At 47.2% G+C, this 22,105-nt stretch overlaps 1 protein-coding gene across 1 annotated transcript in view; it reads right to left on the bottom strand.

Moving 5' to 3' along the window:
* The window catches only part of Naa25 (N-alpha-acetyltransferase 25, NatB auxiliary subunit), a 55,640-nt gene that overhangs the window by 25,294 nt on the left and 8,241 nt on the right, over positions 1–22,105 (bottom strand). Inside the window, exons 2-12 of the mRNA XM_059249141.1 lie at positions 20,537–20,622; positions 18,670–18,808; positions 15,620–15,738; positions 11,242–11,316; positions 10,097–10,204; positions 9,737–9,815; positions 6,685–6,796; positions 5,959–6,048; positions 3,419–3,588; positions 2,200–2,312; positions 891–1,098 (exon numbers count right to left, since the gene is read on the bottom strand). Coding sequence (XP_059105124.1) covers positions 891–1,098; positions 2,200–2,312; positions 3,419–3,588; positions 5,959–6,048; positions 6,685–6,796; positions 9,737–9,815; positions 10,097–10,204; positions 11,242–11,316; positions 15,620–15,738; positions 18,670–18,808; positions 20,537–20,622 — 1,299 coding nt within the window. The remainder of the gene's footprint in view (positions 1–890; positions 1,099–2,199; positions 2,313–3,418; positions 3,589–5,958; positions 6,049–6,684; positions 6,797–9,736; positions 9,816–10,096; positions 10,205–11,241; positions 11,317–15,619; positions 15,739–18,669; positions 18,809–20,536; positions 20,623–22,105) is intronic.

Below are 22,105 nucleotides of genomic sequence, written 5' to 3'. Positions count from 1 at the left end.
AGGGAAAATGACAGGCAGAAAATGAGGAAAAGAAAAAGAAAACAAGAACAGGATAAGTGAGCCGGGCAGTGGTGGCGCACACCTGTAATCCCAGCACTGGGGAGGCAGAGCCAGGCGGATCTCTGTGAGTTCAAGATCAGCCTGGTCTACCGAGTGAGATCCAGGACAGCCAGGGCTACACAGAGAAACCCTGTCTGAAAACAAACAAATAGACAAACAGACAAGAACAGGACTGCACTGAAGACGTAGCACAGACATAAGCACCGGCTCCGCCTGCGTGAGCACCTGGCTTCCATCGCTGGCACCACAAGAAAGGACAGATGGACAGAGGAAGAAGGTGGGAAGAATACCAACCCAAACGCTTACAAGAAGCCACACTCAGCTGGAATAGCACATTCCAGGGGAGAAGGTGCATGTGCCAGTCTTTACAAAGGGAAAGACCTAGAGAAGTCTGAGGTGAAGACAAGACCCAGGGCCTGAGCTTAACTAACTTGCCATCAGGCTCCCCTACCAAACGGTTCTTAATGCGCAGCGGTACTCCAGTGACAGCAGTCAGAGGAGCCCTGCTGCTGCACTGAACGTCACCTCACAGTGCACACTACACTACTCCTTCCTGCAGTCTTGTGAGGACGGAAGGCCACAGCTCCCAAGTTCAAACATCCTCAAGTCAGGCGACTTGTTTAAGAGCCCTGGAACATTCCGGTTGCTCAGGAGGAGCAGACACCAGACAACACCAGTTAGCCTAACTAGGCTTCTGAGAATTACTCAGATTGGGGGAGCAATGAAACTTGATGAAACACCTGACTAGAGCAGTGCGCTCTGGGTACTCTACATATGGACTTATGACTCTTGGCAGAACTGGGGGAACTCACATCTGAACAGCTACTCACCAAACTCCAGTCCGTGCTGGTACCTTAACATCAACTCTCTGACCACATCCAGCTTCTGGTTCTTATCCATGATGTGGTACAAGCCAAGGAGCCTTGTCAGCTGCACGACACACAGATGCTGCTGCAAGGCACGGATGTCAGCGGGCAGGGCCAGCTTGTCCTCTGTTGGTGTTGACAACGGAACCACTCCAAGAAGCTGATTAATAAACTGCAAAGGAAGAAGAAGGCCACACAATGCACATGTGTTTAGGACACCTGAGATGCTCTACAGGAGGGCTCCTGTACTGGCCATCTCTTCCGACCCACAGCTATTGGGTCTAGCTCAAACACACCCGAGAAGCTGTAGGCCTGAGCCTGTACACAAACACTCCACGAACAGCTCCGCTCAGACATCAAGAACCCATTTGAGACAACTTAGTTAGGGAGTTGGGATTAAAGGCACGCACCACACGTGTGCCTTAGAGGGGTCACGAAAGTCTGTCGAAGTCCTAAGTCCTGACGGAGTGAAACCACTCTGCTCAGCCCACTTCATTCACTCTGCATGGGCACAGAGGCCACATGGCAAGGCTTCCAGCCACCCAGCTTTGCCACAGGGTTACTAGTAAACCAGTGCATGGTAGACACTGGTTTACTCACGCCTTTAACTCTGCACATGATGCTCTATCCTACCTCAGGCACAATGCTCCCTAGTGGATGAAGGACTACAACTGCCTATGACCAAGGACAGCCCTGGAGCATGCACTAAATACTTTTGAGTATGAAACAGTCTAGGGCAGTAGTTCTCAACCTATGGGTCGCAACCCCTTTGCAGGTCGCATATCAGATATATACTTGACAATTCAGAACAGTAGTAAAGTTACAGTCATGAAGTAGCAACAAAAATAATTTTGTGGTTGGGGTCACCACAACATGAGTATTAAAGGGTCACAGTGTCAGGAAGGTTGAGAACCACTGCTCTAGGGGCTCCTATGTATGGCTCTCCAGCGTGTGTGCCCGAGTAGCTTGACTTCAGACTGCTCAGCCTCTAGATGAGAAGTCAGCGGTGTAAGGGCTCACACCTGATCCCAGTGTTTGAAGGTGGAGGAAGGAGAACCCAGGGCCATGCGATCCATCTCAGAAAAATGAAGACGCTCCTGTCACCAGGAGGAATGTCTAAGTGTGGTTCTCCACGGGTGCTAGAGCTGGCTTACAGGCGGCGCCAGCACCAGCACCAGCACCGTGGCTGCAGGACAGTTACTGTACCACCCCCTCCTGCACTAGCACACAAGCACAGACACCTCGGACACTAGGAACTCGGAGGGACACGTACTTGTGTGCACTGGGCGGCAGGCAGGAGGTCAACAAACACCTTCAGGTCTGTGAAGCAACACGGCTTATCCCCGAACTTCTTGAAATACTGGAACATTAACTCTTCTGGGTCACCTTAAAGAGGAAGACATGACATTATTACTCACAGACTGCAGCAATCGCTAGAGTGACATCTCTAATCTGAAAGCGTCTGTTTCATTTAAATTAACTCTGCCTGAAGCCACTCATGGTGGCACACACCTTTCAGATCAGCACTCCGTTGTCTCAAAAATAAAATAAAATGAAATAAACAATACAATAAAGGAAAAAAAAGTTAAGAGTTAGGTATGGTGTTGCTGGGCACTGGTGGTGCACTCCTTTAATTCCAGCATTTGGGAGGCAGAGGCAGGCAGATCTCTGTGAGTTCGAGGTCAGCCTGGTCTACAGATCAAGTTCCAGGACAGCCAGAGCTACACAGAAAACCCTGTTCAAAAAAAAAAAAAAAACAAGAATCTGGTATGGTGGTCACACCTGTATTCACAGCGTTTGGGAGGCTGAGGAAGGAGGGTCAGTTTAAGGTTTCCTCAATTACATGGCAAGCTCCAGGCCACCCTTCCCACCTTCTAAAAAAAATAAAAGGTAGCCACTATGGCTCACACTGGGGAGGCTGAGTTCCAGGCCAGCTTGGGCTACTGAATGAAATCCATTCACGAAAAAGCCAATCAGAAAGGACTCATGCAGCCGGGCGGTGGTGGCGCATGCCTTTAATCCCAGCATTCGGGAGGCAGAGGCAGGATCTCTGTGAGTTCGAGGCCAGCCTGGGCTACCAAGTGAGTCCCAGGAAAGGCACACAGCTACACAGAGAAACCGTCTCGAAAAACCAAAAAAAAAAGAAAGAAAGGACTCATGCACTCCGAGAAAACCAGAGAATGACAAGACGGGAAACTCCTCTTCAGCTGGGTCAGCAAGGACCAGACGGACTACACAGACACACTAATATAAAAAGCTGAACCCACAGGGGGAGGGAATGGGAGGGGGGAGGGAGGGAAACTGGTCAGGATGTAAAATAAATATACTAATAAAATAAAGCCAAGTCAAATCTGGGCTGAAGACAGATTTTGTCCATCAACCATCTTTAGCAGTTGTTTCAGGGAATAAGCACACTGATAACGAGCACTGCACTCAAGATTTGAGGGTGCCCTCATCTTCTCTAGTGCTCCCCAACAGCCAATGGCTCTTACCCAGCTTGTACTCGTCGTTACAACCTTGGCTCCGCAGACGCCTGATGAGCTCCAGCTTAGCAAGGTGTGGGCCTCGGACATGGCGGGCACTTTGCGATGCCTCTGTTATCCGATCCTCTATAAACTTCACGGCGTCTTCTGCAGAGCAGTGTACTTCCCCTTCTAAGGAGCTGGAGGAACACAAGGCACCATGACTGCCTCCAACAGGCTCCCCAAAGTTGAAGCCAAGTCAGACTGATCTTAAGAAACCATACTTTGCTATTTATAAACAACAAAAGCAGCAGTAACACAACAGTGGCAGAATGCAGTGGGTGCCACACTCTACAAGCCCTCCTGTAGCAGGCAGCAGGAGACCAAGGCAGGCCGGCACTGGCTGCAGATGAGGAAGACCGTGCCTCACAAAGTCAAGGGCTCCCAGGATCTGGGAGGAAGAGGCAGACAGATCTCAGTGAGTTCTAAACCAGCAAGGTTTACATAGTTCCAGGATAGCCAGAGCTACATAGAGACCCTCTCACCAAACCCACCCCCACCCCACCCCACACCCCCAAAAAAGGAAAGGCCAATGGCTGGCAGTGTGGATTAGTGGGAGACCACTTGCTTCGCACGCTCAGAGAGCTGGGCACAGTCCCGAATGAGGGGGTGACCCACATGAGGTCAAGCAAAAGCCATGAGCCTGATCTAACAGGTAACAAGTTACAAAATTATTCTTAATTTTGACTCCTGGATACTGTAGAATAACAAACCACTCTCACCTCTTTAAAGGTGGCAAGATGGTTAACGTGCTTCTATGAGCCAGGACCCACATGGTAGGAGGAGAGGACTCATTCCCACAAGGTGTCCTCTGACCTTTGGGCACATGAGGCACACAAGTACACACACAAATAAATAAATAAATAAAGCTTTTTTTGCTGTTGTTCTGCAGATCAGGCTGGCCTTAAACTCAGAGATCCGCCTGCCTCTGCCTCCCAAGTGCCCCAAATACTGGGACTAAGGGTGTGCACCAGTACGCCGGCTAAATGAAGCTTTTTTAAAAACTGTTTTTTAGCCAGGCAGTGGTAGCCCACACCTTTAATCCCAGCACTCGGAAGGCAGGTGGATCTCTGAGTTTGAGGACAGCCTCTTCTACCAAATGAGTTCCAGGACAGCCAGGGATGCTCAGAAAAACCCTATCTCAAAAACACAAAGCAAAACAAAACAAAATTTTTTTTTTAAAGTTTCAATATAAGCTTACTTCACATCACCTATAAAAAAGAGGGAAGAGGGTTGGAGAGATGGCTCAGCAGTTAAGAGCACTGACTGCTCTTCCGGAGGTCCTGAGTTCAATTCCCAGCACTCATGTGGCAGCTAACAACTGTCTGTAACTCCAAGATCTGACACCCTCACACAGACATACATACAGGCAAAACACTAGTGTATATAAAAGAATAATAAATAAATTTAAAAAAAAAGAGGGAGGAAAAATTTCTGCAATAGCCTAACTGCAGAGACATTAATAGACTAACAGCAAACATTAATGGATTATGAAACATCTCTAACATCAGATAACTCTTGAGCCATTCACCAAAAAATGAAACAGACTTATATCTACCTACCACCTATGAAATAGCCTACACATATTTTAGGGAGGAAGACACCACAACAACCAGTATGCCTAATTTAACCCCACTCTCATGTTCCACAGCCCTGTGTTAACAAGGGATAGAGGCAAGGTGCTGTCGGGAGTGATTTTTACATTGACAGGTTAAGTGGGACTAAGTACCACATGGGGAGTCTTACAGGGCGCATGTGTATATTACAGTAAAACAAATGGATTATTTGAAAGGAATGTACTTATGGAAAGATAAAATGTAACTGATGCACAATAAAGTCCTTTTGCTCCACCACACTCAGAAGCACCACCGTAATCCAGACATGCTGACACATCTGGGATCCCAGCGCTCAGGCTAAGGCAAAACAGCAATCCCTCTACTGGGGATATAGGTCAGTGCTGAGAAGACCTGCATACTAAAGTAAGCCCTGGGGTCAGCTCCCAGTCCACAGAAGGTGAAACCGTAACTCAACAACGATGACAACCACTTGGGGACACAGATTAAAAATCCTCAGGGTGTCACTTACTGTAAACTGCCCAAATCAAACCTTTTAAAATATAACATAGGGGTTGGGGATTTAGCTCAGTGGTAGAGCGCTTGCCTAGCAAGCGCAAGGCCCTGGGTTCGGTCCTCAGCTCTGGGAAAAAAAAAAAATATATATAAAACATAAAGGCTAGAGACAGCTCATCAGTTATGAACACTGCTGCACCCACATGGCAGCTTGCACCTATCAGTAACTCCTGTTCTAAGACATCCAATGCCCTCTTCCTGCCTCCCTGAGCACTAGGCACAAACACAGTGCACATATATACATGCAGGCAAATTACTCATATATATTAAATGAAATAAAATCTTTGAAAAAAAATTTAAAAATATGTAGCACATACATCATTCCTTAAAGAAAAATAAAAACTCTTAAGATACGAACGTGAAAAAAAGATGACAACTTACTGTTCCCCTTCAGCAGGAGGTGTCCAGGCCTCTTCAATCAGTCGAAAGACAGAATCGAAATAAGTCAGATAGAACTGCCAGTCATCTGAGCTAAAATCAGATTGAACGATGCACACAGGATTAAACCCAAGTTGTGACAAAGCTGCCTTAGGAACCATGAATTCAACCGATTTTCTAAGTCGTGCCCACCTGTACCAGGACCACCCAAGGTGGCCCTGCGGAGGCTGTCAGAGTCTGGGAGCTGTTCAGATACTCCAAGACTAACTTTCTTAACAGAGAATTCCCCCAATGAGCTCTCCCTAAGTAGGAACTGGGATGGAGAGGGAAGCATCCTTAAGGTCAAGATCAAATGTGATACAATAACTTGCCATGCGGTGGTGGCACAGGCCTTTTATCCCAGCACTGGGGAGGCAGAGGCAGGAGGATCTCTTCACAGAGATCCAGGGCAGCCTGGTCTACAGAGTATGTTCCAGGACAGCAGAGTTACACAGAGAAACTTTGTTTCAAAAAACAAACAAAAAGTGATACAGAAACTCGGTGCTCATCCTTAAGACAATCTCAGCCACCACAGCCCAGGCACCATTAGGTCTTACCAAAAACTAAAGCTCCTTGAAAACTTCTAAAACCTCTAAAATGTACCCAGACTCTCACAACATACACCAGCCTCAGTCCTGGGGCCTGGAAACCTTCAAGGCTCTTGACTCACGAACAATGGCATCAACTCACTTTTTCAACAGGAGGCGTCGGGAAAGAGCGTTGCACTCCGGCCACCTGCTCAGTTTCTTGTACATGGCCATGCATTTGTTTTCCCGACTCTGAATCTCACTTGTCAACTTCTCTACAACGAAAAGTATAAAAGTTGATGGGCTAGTTTCATGTCTACCAGAATAAAATCCAATCATTGAAAAAAAAGTCACATTTTTTTTTTTTTTACTCCCTCAAGAGTTTGAGACCAGCCTGGTCTACAGAGTGAGTTCCAGAACTGCCAGGGCTACACAGAGAAACAATGTCTCAAGAAAAAAAAAAGGGGGGGGCGGGAACCTGGGCCCAGGAGTGATGGTGCATACCTATACTGCCAGCATTCAAGAGACAAAGGCCACGGTAAGTAAATCTGAAGCTAGTTTGGTTGACAGAATGAATTACAGACCAGTCAGAGCTATGCAGGAAGACCTTGCCTTCAAAATAGAACACTTTTAATCAGGCGTGATGGCTCTGGCCTGTAATCCCAACACTCATGAGGCCAAGGCAGCAGGATTGCTGTTTGAGGCCAGCCTGAGCTACAGGTAGAGTTCCAGGCCACCCAGGGCTGCAGACTTAAGACTATCTCAAAAGAATCAGGCAACACGGGGCTATGGAGGCGCACGCCTTTAATCCCAGCACTTGGGACGCAGAGCCAGGCAGATCTTTGTGAGTTCAAGGCCAGCTTGGTCTACAGAGCAAGATCCAGGACAGGCTCCAAAACTACACAGAGAAACTCTGTCTCTAAATACCAAAAAAAAAAAAAAAAAAAAAACCCAAAAAACCACTAAGGCAGCAACAGGCTGAAGAGATGGCTCAGCAGTTAAGAGCACTTGTTGGTTTTGCAGAGGACCCAGGTTTAACCCCCAGCACCCACATGGGCAGCTCACAACCATTCATAACAGTAGGCCCAGGAGGATCCAATGCCTTCTCTGGCCTCTCTGGGCACGACTACACACATAACATGCACTCACGTCCACACACATACAGTAAGGCCTGGCAGGAACACGCAGCAGCAGGGCGGTGACGGGGCTAGAGACCCAGGACACACTTCTCGCACTCTCAGACTGAAGCCGTGGCTCATCTTCAGGTAAAGGTAGCTTGCTGCACGCCGCAGAAATATTAAGTAGGAATTCAGCAGACTATGGCAAAGGCTATCAACCTGGAAGAGTTAAGGACTCTTCCAGAGGATAAAGCCAAGACTCAAGGAGTCTTGGTGACATTGGCTTTTGAATATATTAGCCATTTCCTGCAGTGAATCTCTTATGTGCTATTGCAGCTTTCCCACTTGATTCTTTTCCCAAGAACTTCTAACAGTGTGGCTGATCATTCTTTGAGCACAATTTCCCTTACACAATTGGGAGTATTGGTATAACATCCCCAACTGTGCTGACAGCAGTCACAGTCAGACCCCTAACTTCAGACCTTTCCGTAATTATTGTCATTAGCAACATCCGGCCAGGACCATCTGCAGACCTAAGTATTTTATCTGAGATACTTCCCAGACTTTCTAAGAACAGACTGCAGATAGATAAGCATCCAGACTATCTGTTAGTTCCTGAGAGAAGGTAAAAATTTACAATGAGACAACTGCCCAGGCCAGGCAGATGTGCTAATTAGCTTAACCCTCCTTTTTTCCAAGTGTTATCTCTAGTTCTAAAGATCTCTCTTTAACAATTAACTCAGAACAAAAGGGCTTTTACATACCAGGTACATCTAGCTATGATGCAGGTTGCCTAGTTACCGAGTACACTTCCCCCACCCTACCAGAAAATGGCACAGCCAAGGTTTGGACAGATGAGGCTCCAAAGGAAAAAAGGCAGTTTTATTTTCACTCGTGACTTAGTGACTTACAAAATCCTAACATTTTACCTAACCACTTCTTAGAATATGGTTTGAACACATAAATTCCCTTTTCAATCTATTAACTGAATTTAACCCTTAGTTGATTCATTCCCCATTAGTCACTTCCCTTTTGGGTTGCAAATGATAGCTAACAATTATTGCTCTTTGTGTGGATCTTATCACCCCTCTTTTTGACCCTGAAAGAATTCAAGCCTCGTGACCTTGCCTTGGCCAGAATATCGTTGATTGCATGGGTATATAACGGAAAACCTCAGAGACTTGGGGGAGAATTAAGTTAGGAAGAACAATTTGGAAAGAACTAGGTGGGAAAGAACAGAGATGGGGAAAACTAAGACAAGGTATTGAGATAGAACTTAGAACAGGAGAAAAATGTAGAATTAGGCAAGAAAGGAGCTAAGTATGAGAGCAGAGAAGAAGCTGTGTAGAGAGAGAATTGACTCAGAATAAGTGAATAGACTAAGAGTTTCGTGTATGTAGATTCCTTTGATATCCTTAAAATTAGATTCCTCAGCTGGTTGTTAAGATTCTTCCATGGACCCTGGGAAAAGGCTATTAAGGGGCTGGACCCCAATAGTACTTTTTAATAGCTTAACCCAGGCTGGGCATGGTGGCGCATGCCTTTAGTCCCAGCTTTTGGGAGGCAGAGGCTGGAAGATCTGAGTTTGAGGCCAGCCTGGTCTAAAGAGAACAGCATTCCCAGGACAGTCAGAGCTACAAAGAGAAACCCTGTCTCAAAAAACCAAAGCTGAACCCAGGAGTCTATGGGCAGCACGAACTGGGCTCAATAGAAGAAACTGGAGGTGGGGGAAGTGGGGGTGGTGGGGGAGGTGGGGGTGGGGAGACAGTGAGGTGGGGGTGACCTAGAGGAAGTTAGGAGGGTGGACAATGAATACAATCAAAATGCACTGAATGAAATTCTGAAAGAATAAAGAAAAATTGTTATTGTTTGAGACAGGGTCTCTCTACACAGCTCTGGCTGTCCTGGAACTATGTAGACCAGGAATGCCTCTGCCTCTCAAGCACTGGGAATAAAAATTTTTTAATAGTTTAAATGTAAGTTTAGAACACAGAAATATATAGCAAAGTCATAGGACCTATGACTGTATGGGAATTTCCCCCCACAAATAATTTTCATCTTCAAATTAAAAACAAAAGAGAAAACTTTTAAAATTACCTCCTAATTTCCCTCTAATGACATCCAGGGCTTCCTGGTACTTCCCCAAGCGTTCCAGGATCATATAGTAAAGTTCAACCTTGCAGAAGACACAAACAGTTGCAGCATTGAGATGTCAGCAGAACACAGGCATCTGTGTATTCGTGACAGTTATTTCACAGAACTGTGTGGGTGACTTTTCCAGTCCACACTCATCTTGGCAGAGTGCACTTCCCAGGGATGGCTCAGCGGCATGGTGCCTGAGCTGAGCCAGTCTTTTTCACCCAGGGCCCAGATGAGGTCACCAGCTACGAGGTGGACACTGGGATAGGAGGCTGTGGTGCAGCCAGGCTGGTGATTGGAGGAAGGGCGTGTACTCACTTCAGCCTCAGCTTCTATCTTGTCTTCTTTTACCATCTTCTCTACCATCCTCTCTGCCAGGGGCAGAAACATGGTTTTGGAGAGATTTTCATCTCGTGCGGATATGGACTGCAATTGGAAAGACAAGCATTGTGCTCGCTCTCACTCTCCCCTGCTTGCTCTCTTCACTTCACCATGCACACCACACTAGTGACTCTGCCCCTCCCCCCCCCAGTCCATGGTGCACATATCAGGCCTGATCTGGATCTACCACATGGATACATGGAACGGTAGCTGCCTTAGCATCCATGCATTCCTACAATCCCCGGCTTCCATGACATGCCCGAGTGCTTTGACAGGCTGGTCTGATATTTATCTAGAACTACTCAAAAAGGGGTGTGCCTCTGCTGGGTATTACATACATTACAGGGTGCCAAGAAGGAAGCTGCTTACACTGTGTCTTGAGATGTTAGCAGCTAGAATACGAGACATGCCAACTCTGTCTACCTACACAGCTCTTGCTATTAGCTAATTACCATACAGCCATCATTTTAAAACCAGGACCACTGTTAGGTGGACAGTGCAGAGGTTCTGCTCAGGAAGCCAACCTGGGGTAAACTGACAGGACAAGTGAGAGAACACCAGGCTGCCAGGCATGGTGGCCACCTCACCTGTAACCCCAAATTCAAGAGGTGGAGGCAGCAGGATCAAGTTCGAGGTCAACCTAGGTTACACAGCAAGATCAAGGAGAAACCCCGTCTCAAAACAAAACAAACACTAAATAAAGGAAGCCGGAAAACTGTCTCAGTGGTTCAGAGCACTGGCTGTTCTTCCAGAGGACTCAGGTTTGATTCCCAGCACCCACATGGTGGCTCAAAACTGTTTGTAACTCCAGTTCCAAGGGATCAGATCCCCTCTTCTGCCCTCAGCAGCCACCAGGCTCACACATGGTGCACAGATATACATACAGGCAAAACACCCATATACATAAAATAAAATTTAATTAAACAAAGACTACCAAGTATCCCCAACTTGAAAAGCCAAGGGGTGATCCGTCAAGACCCTCCTGACACTTGGTGTCAGGAGATTACCCAAGTTCAAAGCTCATTAGCGACAATGATGGTAAAGACAGACTTCAGTCCCATCCTGGGCAGATAGATACTTACTTGCATGATTAAGCTCATCACAGACCAAAAGTAGTAAGGGTTTTTGGGGACAATCTTATACAGAGCCATGCCAGCCTGAAAGAGGGAGAGGTTAATTAGAAAACATCAGATAGACAACAATCAATCAACTGAAAACAAAAACAAAAATAAATCTGGGTGTGTGGCACGTTTCTGAGGAGACCAGCAACACAATTACAGACTCGAGTAATATGGTGGCAGTGCTTGGTAACCTCATCACTATGGCAACATCAGTAATCATAAATGCCAAGTTTTACATCCTGAGTGACAGTTCAATTTTGAACCTTTGCAGTCCAAACCCATAAAATGGACGTGACAAAGTACAGTTCTAGGAAGACTACCAAAACCCACCAAATTTGACCATGAGCGTCCATCAGTGTGATGCAGGTGGAGTTCAGCTGGTAGAGTGCTTACCCACCATGCACAAAGCCCTAGGTTCGACGCCTACCATTGCAGACACCAAGCCCAGGCACGGGGACGCATGCTTGTAGTCTCAGGCCCTTGAAAGACAGAGGCAGTTCAATTGTCCTCAGCTGCACATGGAGTTTAAAGCCAACTTGGCTGAGACTCTGTCCAAGCAAACCAATTCAGTTTTTTCCCAACTCCTTGATTTTCTTTGTCATCGTTGTTTTTTTTTTTTTTGAGAAAGGGTTTCTCTGTGTAACAGTCCTGGCTCTCCTAGAACTCGATCTGTAGCCCACGCTGGCCTCGAACTCACAGAGATCCGCCCGCCTCTGCCTCCTGAGTGCTGGATTAAAGGTGTGTGTCAGCACCGCAGCAGCGGTCCTCATTGAAGACACTGAAAGAGCTACAGCGAAGCAGAGCCACCAGCCAGGAGATGGGCTTGATGGAAGGAACAGGTCCTTCCAAGCTATCCATAATTACAACTAACCCCACCAGCCAGGCACAACGGAACATGCCTGGTATGAATATGGCCTCCCAGAACATGAGGTGGAGACAGGAGACTCAGAGTTCAAGGTCATCCTCAGCTACATAGTGAGTGAGCAACGTAAGACCCTGTCTCAAAAAAAAAAAAAGAAAAAAAGGAAAAAAAAACAGAAAAAATGACGAGCGCCTTTACACAACATGCCCACACTTGGAGCAGACGCAGACAGAGGTAACTATTATTACTCAAGCATACTTGAAACTGAATTGCTGTACCCACATCTCTTCAAACTCAAGAAAGGAACCTTTTCCGGGCAGAGCAAAACCCAGCACAAACAGAATTTAGAGCTCCCGGGAACCCGGCTCCACCAGCCTTCCAGGCAGATGTCCTGGGAGTGATCTCAGTCCCTTGCTCCCCCAGAGGCTAGCAGGGTGTAGTGGGTGATGATGGTAAATGCTCTCTACAGCCCCCTCATTTCCTGTTTAAGCTTCCTGAGGAGTGTGGTAAACACAAAATAAAAACCACACAAATAACTCATTGGGGTGGTGTGTGTACATGCATATGGATTCATTCACATGTGTGCACATGCCTGTGGAGGCCAGAGGGCAATCTCAGGGGTTCCTCCTCAGGAGCTGTCCACCTTGCTTTTTGAGACTGGGTCTTTGCTGGGACCTGGGGCTGCTTGTCAGTTAAGCTAGGCTGGCTGGCCAGAAAATGACAAGGCCTATGTACCCCCTCCTTAGCAATGGCATTTGTAATTCCAAGCCCCAATACTGGACTTACCTGGTACTGGGAATCAAACTCCAGCATCGTGTTTACATAGCAAGCATTCTACCAACTAAGTTTTCTCTCAACTCCTTGATTCTTTTGTTTGTTTGTTTGTTTGTTTTCTCAAGACAGGGTTTCTCTGTGTAGCTTTGGAGACTGTCCTGGATCTCGCTCTGTTGACCAGGCTGGCCTCAAACTCAGAGATCTGCCTGGCTCTGCCTCCCGAGTGCTGGATTAAAGGCATGTGCCATTACCACCCAGCCCAACTGCTAGCTTCTTTTCTGGGCACAGGGTATCATGCAGCCAAAGCCTGCCTCAGGCTTGCTAAGTAGCTGAAAATGGCCCTGAATTCTTGATCTTCCTGTACCCATCTCCCAGGTGCATAACACACATCTAACCAGTTAAAATTTACCTACAATAGAAATGTGTATGAAAATACCATGCTACAGGCTGGAGAGATGGCTCAGCCGTCAGGAGCATTGGCTGCTCTTCTAGAGGATCTAGATTGAGGTTCCTGCACCCACAGGGCTGCTCACAACCGTCTGTAACTATAGACCCAGGAGATCTATAGTTGCCTTCTTCTATCCTCCCCATGCATACAAGCAGCAACACACACACACACACACACACACACACACACACACACACACACACACAAAATAAAAGGGGGCTGGAGAGATGGCATGTATTGTTCTTCCAGAAGGCCTGAGTTTGATTTCCAATACCCATGTCAGGCAGGTCACAAATGCCTGTAACTCCAGTACCAAGGGGATCTGGTGCCTCCAGCACTTACACACACATACACATAATAAAAAGTAATAATCAATGAATCAGTCAATTAATAAATACATAGAATCCTATGCTGGGTGACTCCAAGAAAAGTGAGCTCACACACATGGTGTCCTTCCATCCTTAAGAGAAAATGGGGAAGTATCCCTCTGAAAACAGCATTTCGGATGCATCTCAAAGGACAGAGTGAAGCTCTAGGCCAGATTGGAGACATTTATGAAGATCAAACATTTGAGGTCAACAGGTGAGTAAGTCATCAATTCTCAGTAGGGGAAACGAGTTTGAACAAAATCAAAGAAAGTGAGTCGGGGGTGAGAGAGGGCTCGGCGGTTAAGGGCCTGCTGTCCTTCCACAGGACCCAAGTTCATCCACGGCAGACATACACACAGCAAGAAAAAAAAGAGGCCGGGCAGCTTAGTGGAGAGCACTGGCCCAGCACCAGAGAGCCCGGCTCCAATCTCTAGCACTACCAAAACCTCAAGGAGTCAAAGGCTGGGCTCCACACTAAGAGGTCACACCCAGCACATGAAAGGCCTATGTTCTATCTCCAACACCAAAAACCAGACAGGAAGGAAAACAAGTTCATGAGAGACACAAGAAGGTCTTCTACTTTGAAAACTTACATAAATATGAGGATATAAATGCTGATTCTGAGGAAGGACTTGTATTACTACAGTATCATCACCCTGACTTCCTATTGCTACAGTGTGATACTACAGTCAAGGAACAAGGTAAACCAAAAACTCAATTTAAAAAAAGGCTTAATCCCAGTACTCAGGAGGCAGAAACAGAAAGCTCAAGCCCAGCCAGATACTGCTTATTAAGTTCAAAGCCAAGCAGGGCTCCAGGAGAGGCTTTGCCATCAGATAACTCAGCTAAAGCAGGGTTTTTTGTTTTCTTTTCTTTTTGAGACAAGATCTTGAATTCATTCCAGGGTCTTGAACTTCAACTCATTATGCAGCTAAAGATGACTTTCAATTCCTGATCCTCCCTCCATGTACTTGGATCCTAGGCATGTGCCACTATGCCAGGTTTACCCTACAATCCAGTCAAAAATCTACAGAACACTACACTGAGCTGGGTGTGGTGACCACCCCTCAACAATCCCAGCTACTCAGGAAGTTGGAGGCAGAATGATAACAAGCTGAAGGTCATTCTGGGAAAGAAAGGGTCTTTCATGGCGCCCAGGCTGGCCACAAACTCATTATAGAGCTAAGGGTGGCCTCAAACCCCTGATCTTTCGGCCTTCACTTTCACAGTGCTCGGATGACAAGCATGTGCCACTTTGCTCAGCTCACACGATGTTCGAGGTAAACGCAGAGCTTTGTGCACACCTGGCAAGCACTCTGACCCAGCCACATCCACAGCCCTAACACAACTTCTAAAGGGCTAAGAACACAGCCAAAAGTAACGTCTGCCTAGTATGCAGACCCCGGGTTTAACCCACTATGCCACAAAAAACAGAGAATAAATAAAATATTAGCCTAACATTCTTCAAACGTACACAAAGAACCCCTAAAATCTGACCAAATAAGCCACACCTGGAAAGCAAGAATTACGAATTTCAGCCATGGGGACTTCTCCCCTGGTGAATTTATTTACGCTCAGAAGGCTAAAGCAGCGCAATTAACTGGTTGTAAACTTTAGAGCAGCTGTCTATTCTGTGCTGTGATTTCTCCCATTCTCTCAACAGCAGTGTCACCGGGGAGCAATCTAAAGCTGACCAAAGCAAACCAGAGCAAACACATCAACAGCCAGCCAAGAGGCACAAGCCACGTCCCCAAGTAAAGCATTTCAAAGCCTTGAAGACTATGTAACCGGCAGACCACACACACACACACACACACACACACACACACACACACACACACTCACAGAGCAGCTCAATCACACCCAGAAGCCTGTGCATTCGGTTACCTGCTGCATCTTCTTGTACTCGCCCACTCTGGCGTAGGCCATGAAGAGGTGAGAGTGATATTCCTCGCTGTTGGGAACCTTCTTCACAGCCGCCTCATAAAGCTTTGTGACTAACTCCGCTAGAGGAAGAAGAGAGGCAAGATTGGGTTTTGCTTCCAAGAGAGAAAATCCTAACCCTCTTTGTTTGGTTAAAACAGGTACTCTCAACCTTTCTAAGACTGTAACCCTTTAATACAGTTCCTCATGCTGTGGTGACCCCCACCATAAAGTTATTTTTGTTGCGACTTCATAACTGCAGTTTTGCGCTGTCATGAATTGTAATGTAAACATCTGGTATGAAGATATCTGACTGTGACCTCTGTGAAGGGGTTGTTTGACCTCCAAATAGGTCTCCACCCACTGGGTTAAAGGGGTCCTCCTACCACTAAAGGATAGGGAGTACTGCCCCATCTGAGCACTGCTCTTCTGCTTAAGTGTTGTTGGGTTTTGATTTTGTTGTTATTGTTTTTGGTTGGTTGGTTTTCTTTGTTTTGTTTTTCGAGACAGGGTTTCTCTCTGTAGGTTTGTGCCTGTCCTGGAACTCGCTTGGTAACCCTAGACTGGCCTCGAACTCACAGAGAACCGCCTGGCTCTGCCTCCCAAGTGCTGGGATTAAAGGCGTGCGCCACCACCGCCCGGCGGTTGTTTTTGTTTGTTTGTTTTTGGTTTTTCAAGACAGGTTTTCCCTGTTTAACAACCCTGGTTGTCCTGGAACTTGCTTTGTAGAGCAAGCTGGCCTCAAACTCACAGACATCTGCCTGCCTCTGCCTCTCCAAGCGCTGGGACTAAAGGTGTGTGCCATCACATCTGGCGTTAAGTGTTGTTTTGATGAAGCATGGATTAGTCACACCTCCTCCTATCTGTGCCATGAACTCGCTCTGGCCTGTGTTCTTCCAAACTCTCTCTTCGAGCCCTTCACTAGGTAGTGACATCAACTGTAGTTCTTCAGGGTCCTCTGTCATGTCCTGGGCTTCTATGCTGTTCCCACTGCCCAGCTTCTTCTGTCCCTCTTCCACTCAGTAAACCCTACGTAAGTATCAGTTCCAGGCAAGGACCCAATTCAAATGACAATCCTCTCTGCAGGCCTCACCCTTAACAGTCTGCCTCTCCTCCCTGTCTGAGCACTGACTGACTCTGCTGTGTTAAACCCTGACTAAAAGAGGTCTTGATTACAGCCTTGACTGACACCCAAAGCAACTACGTGTGCAGTGCATGCCTGTGATCCCAGCCTTTGGAAGGCTAAAGCTGGGAGACAGCAAGTTAAAGAAAGGACTGCCTGTGGACTGAGTTCAAGGCCACCCTGGCCTAGTTAGTGAGACTGAGCTCAAAATAAAAAAATAGGTTGAGGACTGAGAGTGCAGCTTAGCGGCTGAGCACTTGCTTAACATGTGTGAGGTCCTGGGTTTGATCCCCAGTATCACAGAAAGAGTCAATATTATCTTTCTTCATCTTCAAGCAAAACCAACTCTCTCTGCTACAACAGTTCTACTCCTAGCTGTGGTGGCAGCAAGGATGAATAATCCCTGGCAATGGACGTGAACTCAGCAGGCCAGGCGGGCATCAGACCACAAGTGCATTACACAGAAGCACACAGCACAGACCCATGAAACCCAAGATAAACTAGGAGGGGCACCGTCACACTACAACAGCAGGACAGAGAGCTAAAGCCTGCGGAGGGCCACAGATGTGACTCAGGGGCAGAGGGATCGTCCAGTCTGGGCAAAGAAGAAAGGGAAGAGACAGAGGATGGGACAGCAAACAAGTCACCAAAGTAATTCAGGAAAGGAAATACTCCTGGGGAAACGGAGACTCAGCTGGAACATGGGAGGCTCTCCTGGCGTGAACAGTGTTCTAATCCATTCTGCCTTTCCCTACTTCTTAGTGTGTGACTGTGGGCACAGCAGCCATGTGGGTGAGGAGAGTGTGTGCACAGCAGCCATGTGGGTGAGGAGAGTGTGTGCACAGCAGCCATGTGGGTGAGGAGAGAGTGTGTGCACAGCAGACATGTGGGTGAGGAGAGAGTGTGTGCACAGCAGCCATGTGGGTGAGGAGAGAGTGTGTGCACAGCAGACATGTGGGTGAGGAGAGTGTGAGCACAGCAGCCATGTGGGTGAGGAGAGTGTGTGCACAGCAGCCATGTGGGTGAGGAGAGAGTGTGTGCACAGCAGCCATGTGGGTGAGGAGAGAGTGTGTGCACAGCAGCCATGTGGGTGAGGAGAGAGTGTGTGCACAGCAGACATGTGGGTGAGGAGAGTGTGAGCACAGCAGCCATGTGGGTGAGGAGTGTGTGCACAGCAGACATGTGGGTGAGGAGAGTGTGTGCACAGCAGACAAGTGAGGAGAGAGTATGCACAGCCGACATGTGGGTGAGGAGAGAGTGTGTGCACAGCAGCCATGTGGGTGAGGAGAGTGTGTGCACAGCAGCCATGTGGGTGAGCAGAGTGTGGGCACAGCAGCCATGTGGGTGAGGAGAGTGTACACAGCAGACACGTGGTGGCTCAAGGACCACTCTCAGAAGTTTCTTCTCTCCTTCCACTGTGGCTCAGAGGACTGAACTCAGGTTGTCAGTCTTTGTGGCAGTTTTCACCTCTGAGCCATCTTACCAGCCCAACGACGATCTACTTCTTAATTACAGGATCACTTCATGAGTATTCATTATGACTCATCAAGTTTACTAGAACATTACATAAAACAATGTATTTCATAATGAAATATTTAAGAAATTCAAATGGGACTAGAGTATGGCGGCATTATGTCGTTAATCCCAGCAGTAGGGAGCCAGAGGCAGGCGGATCTCTGTGAGTTCCAGGCCAGCCAGAGCTACACAATAAGATCCTGTCTCCAAAAAAAGGAAAAGAAAAAGGAAGGAAGGAACTCATTTTGACTCTCACTTCAAGTCAAGGAAGCTAATGCATTTAACTACCCTGGCGAAGCTCTTCAAAGGCCACGACCAAACATTCATCTATCTACTGTCATCCACACAGGTCAGGGAGACATGAAAAGTCACATACGCCGGTGCATTTCCCGGTAGAGGATCGTCAAGGCCTGCAGGGAGTTGTCATCTGTGGGCTCAAGGGCAGCCACCTCCTGTGCCAAGGTGAAGGCTTCTTCCTGTTTTCCTGTTCTCTGCAAACCAATTGCCTTGAGAACCTGACAACAAGAAGAGAAAAATCAGCTTCCATGGGGAAAGAAAAGCTAAGGCAGAATAGAGAGAGTCCCAGGTCTGCACCCGGGCTACACAGTGAGATCCCATCCCAGAAAAGCCAGGAGGGGTGAGGGCGGGCTGGGAAAGTGCTCCTTGGAAGTACTGCAGCTGAGCCTGATGCCCGTGGGTCAACACTCACTCCTAATCCCAGTGCTGAGAAGGCAGAAGCAGGTAATCTCGGGGCCCAGTGGCTGGACAGCCTAGCCTACTTGGCAGGTTCCAGACTAGTGCAACTCTGTCTCAAAATAAATAACTAAATAGGTGGGGATGGAGAGCTGGATCAGTGGTTAAGAGCACTTGCTGGTCTCTAATGAAGACCAAACTAAGGATCCCAGCATTCATGTCAGGCAGCTCACACACCTGTAACTCCAGCCCTAGGTGACCTGACGCCCTACTCCAGTCTGCACAGGCACAGAGGAGAGGTCATGCACACAAACACATAAATAATAAATCTTTTTTTTTTTTTTTTTTTGAGACAAGGTTTCTCAGTGTAGCCCTACCTGCCCTGGGTCTTTAGACCAGGCTGGCCTCGAACTCAGAGATCCTCCTGCCTCCTGCCTCCCAAGTGCTGGGATTAAAGGAATGGACCAATCTCATCGGCTATAAAATCGTTACAATGTAAGCTTTGCCTCCCATGTACTCTCAGTGTGCACCAAAACCCACGAGTGCACATATGCACACACCAGACAAGGAAACAACCACGAGCAAAGCCAAGGCGGAAGCTACAAGGACACGGAGCTGTGATCAACTACACCCGTCCTCACAGAAGATAAACAGCAACTCCAACTCCTTCTTACCCCAGTCTCAATAAAAGTACCTAATGCTGTTGGGGGGTTTTGGGTTTTTTCAGTTTTTTTCGAGACAGAGTTTCTCTGTGTTGTTTTGGTGGCTGTCCTGGATCTCGCTCTGTAGACCAGGCTGGCCTCGAACTCACAGAGATCTGCCTGGCTCTGCCTCCCGAGTGCTGGGATTAAAGGCGTGTGCCACCACTGCCCAGCTCCAATATTGTATTTTTTTAAAGATTGTGAAAATACCAAAAAAGTAGTATCCCAAAATATACATAGTTAAGCTTCAATGAAGTACTCTCCATGCACTACAAAGTGCTCAGGACAGTAAGTAATGCACAGGGAGGCGGGGAGGGCTGGCAAGCAAGAAAGCTGGGGAGCCAGCCCGGCTCGGTGGGCAGAGACTCCTGCAGACAAGCCTGGTGACCTGACTTCAGTCCCTGGAACTGACATGCTAGAAGGAGAGAACCAACTCCTGAAAGGTGTTTCTCCTCTGCCTTCTACATGCTCTGCACTGTGCCATCTGCACAGCCACAGGGAAGAAAGGGAGGGAGGGAGAGAGGGAAAAAGAAACGGGCCTGGGAGGGCAAAGCAGGAGAATCAGAACTTCAAAGTCGTCCTCAATTACGTAAGACTATGTCTCAAAAATACAATACAAAATACAAAACAAAAATGAGAAAGAATTACAAATACAATCATAGCCCAGTGTGGTGGCACAGGCCTTTAATCCCAACACTTGAGGGGCAGAAGCAGGTGGATCTCTCTGAGTCTGAGGTCAGTTTGGTCAACACATCAAGTTTCAGGCCAGCCTAGACTACACAGAAACCCTGCCTCAAAAAATAGATAAACTATTACCCACAAATAGAAGTAAAGAGCAAATGCGGTTACCTTTGCACAGTGAAGATCTCTGTGTTTCTTCAACAGTTTATCAGCTTGCTGAATTGCCATTTTATTATTCCCATTATCAAGATAATCTATGAAAAAAAATCAGGGTATCATAATCCTTCACCAACAACCATGAGAAATACAATTTTCCCTTTGAGACCTTCAGACATACCCTCATTGTTTTATTTAAAACACCATGGGCCAAACAGTGGTGGCACACACAGGCAGCAAAGGCTCAGGTTAGCTTCAAACTCACTATGTAATCCAGGCTGGCCTTGAACTCACTGGGATCTTCTTGCCTCAGACTCCCAAGTGCTGAGATCGCAGGTGTGTACTGTGCAACACCCCCCCATCCTTGCACACCTGCCCCCAGTTTAGGATTGTAAATTGAGTGGTCGAGGCCAGCCTGGGATACATACATAGCAATACCACCTTTTTTTTTTTAAGTAGACTCTCTCTTAGACTAGTCATCTTTTTTCATTTAAATTAACTTATTTTATGTGCATTGGTGTTTGGCCTGTATGTGTGCCTGTGTGAGGGTGTTAGATCCCCTGGAACTGGAGTTACAGACAGTTGTGAGCTGCCATGTGGGTGCTGGGAATTGAACCTGGGTCCTCCGGAAGAGCAGCCATGCTCTTAACCTCTGAACCATCTCTCCAGCCCCTTTTTATGTTTTGTTTGTTGATTTTTAGACTAGTCATCTTTGATGAGCTCGAACTGTTAGGGTGATTATTTGATAAACATCAAACCTGAGTCAGGACTAAGGACACTTCACTATTCACTCTGAAGGGGACAAGGCTCTGAATCGATGGACCAATCTGCCCTGGCCTCTGGGAAGGGGCTCCACTGGGGCTGTGATGGTGGTGACACCATATCTAAAGCACAGAATTGCAGCCCACATCAGGGTGGACATTTGGCCCAAGCTGGGTAAATCAGGTTTCTTCCCGGTAACCATTAGCTACAACACTAGAAGTCTGCATCTGAAAGTCACGGGCAACCCCAAATGGAAAGGCCTAACTGTATGGATGGAGTCTACGGTTATCAGTGGCTGCTCTACAACTTCCACGCAGAAGCTTCACAGGATGGAAACAGGATAATGGGAACAAAGAAGATATCACCTTCAGGCTCTCTTCATGTAAAAAAGGAAATCTTAAAAAAAAAAAAAAAAAAAAATCTTCCTGTATCCAAAATCCCCTGCTGGGACTGGAGTGATTACTGCTTTTACACAGGACCAGAGTTCAGTTCCTGCACCAACATGGCAGCTCACAACTCCCTTGAACTTCTGCTCCAAGGCATCTAATGCCCCATTCTGGCCTCTTAGGGCACTGTACACATGGGGTATACACCCACACAGACACATTGCATACACATAAATACACTTAAAAAATAAAAAAAATTGTAAGGAAGGAGCCACCTTGATGAAGTCTGTCTGTGGGGTGAGGCTAAGAGACCCTCCCTCCGCTGACCCACAACTTTAGTATGGCTACAAAGCCAACAGGGTCTGCCCTGAAGAATACAATGAGCAAAAGAAAATCAGTCTGATGCTGGTAGTGGTGGCCCACTCCTTTAATC

Source organism: Peromyscus eremicus, chromosome 23 (assembly GCF_949786415.1).
Source record: "Peromyscus eremicus chromosome 23, PerEre_H2_v1, whole genome shotgun sequence".
Taxonomy (NCBI): Eukaryota; Metazoa; Chordata; class Mammalia; order Rodentia; family Cricetidae; genus Peromyscus; species Peromyscus eremicus.
This window is presented reverse-complemented; position numbering and strand designations above follow the sequence as displayed.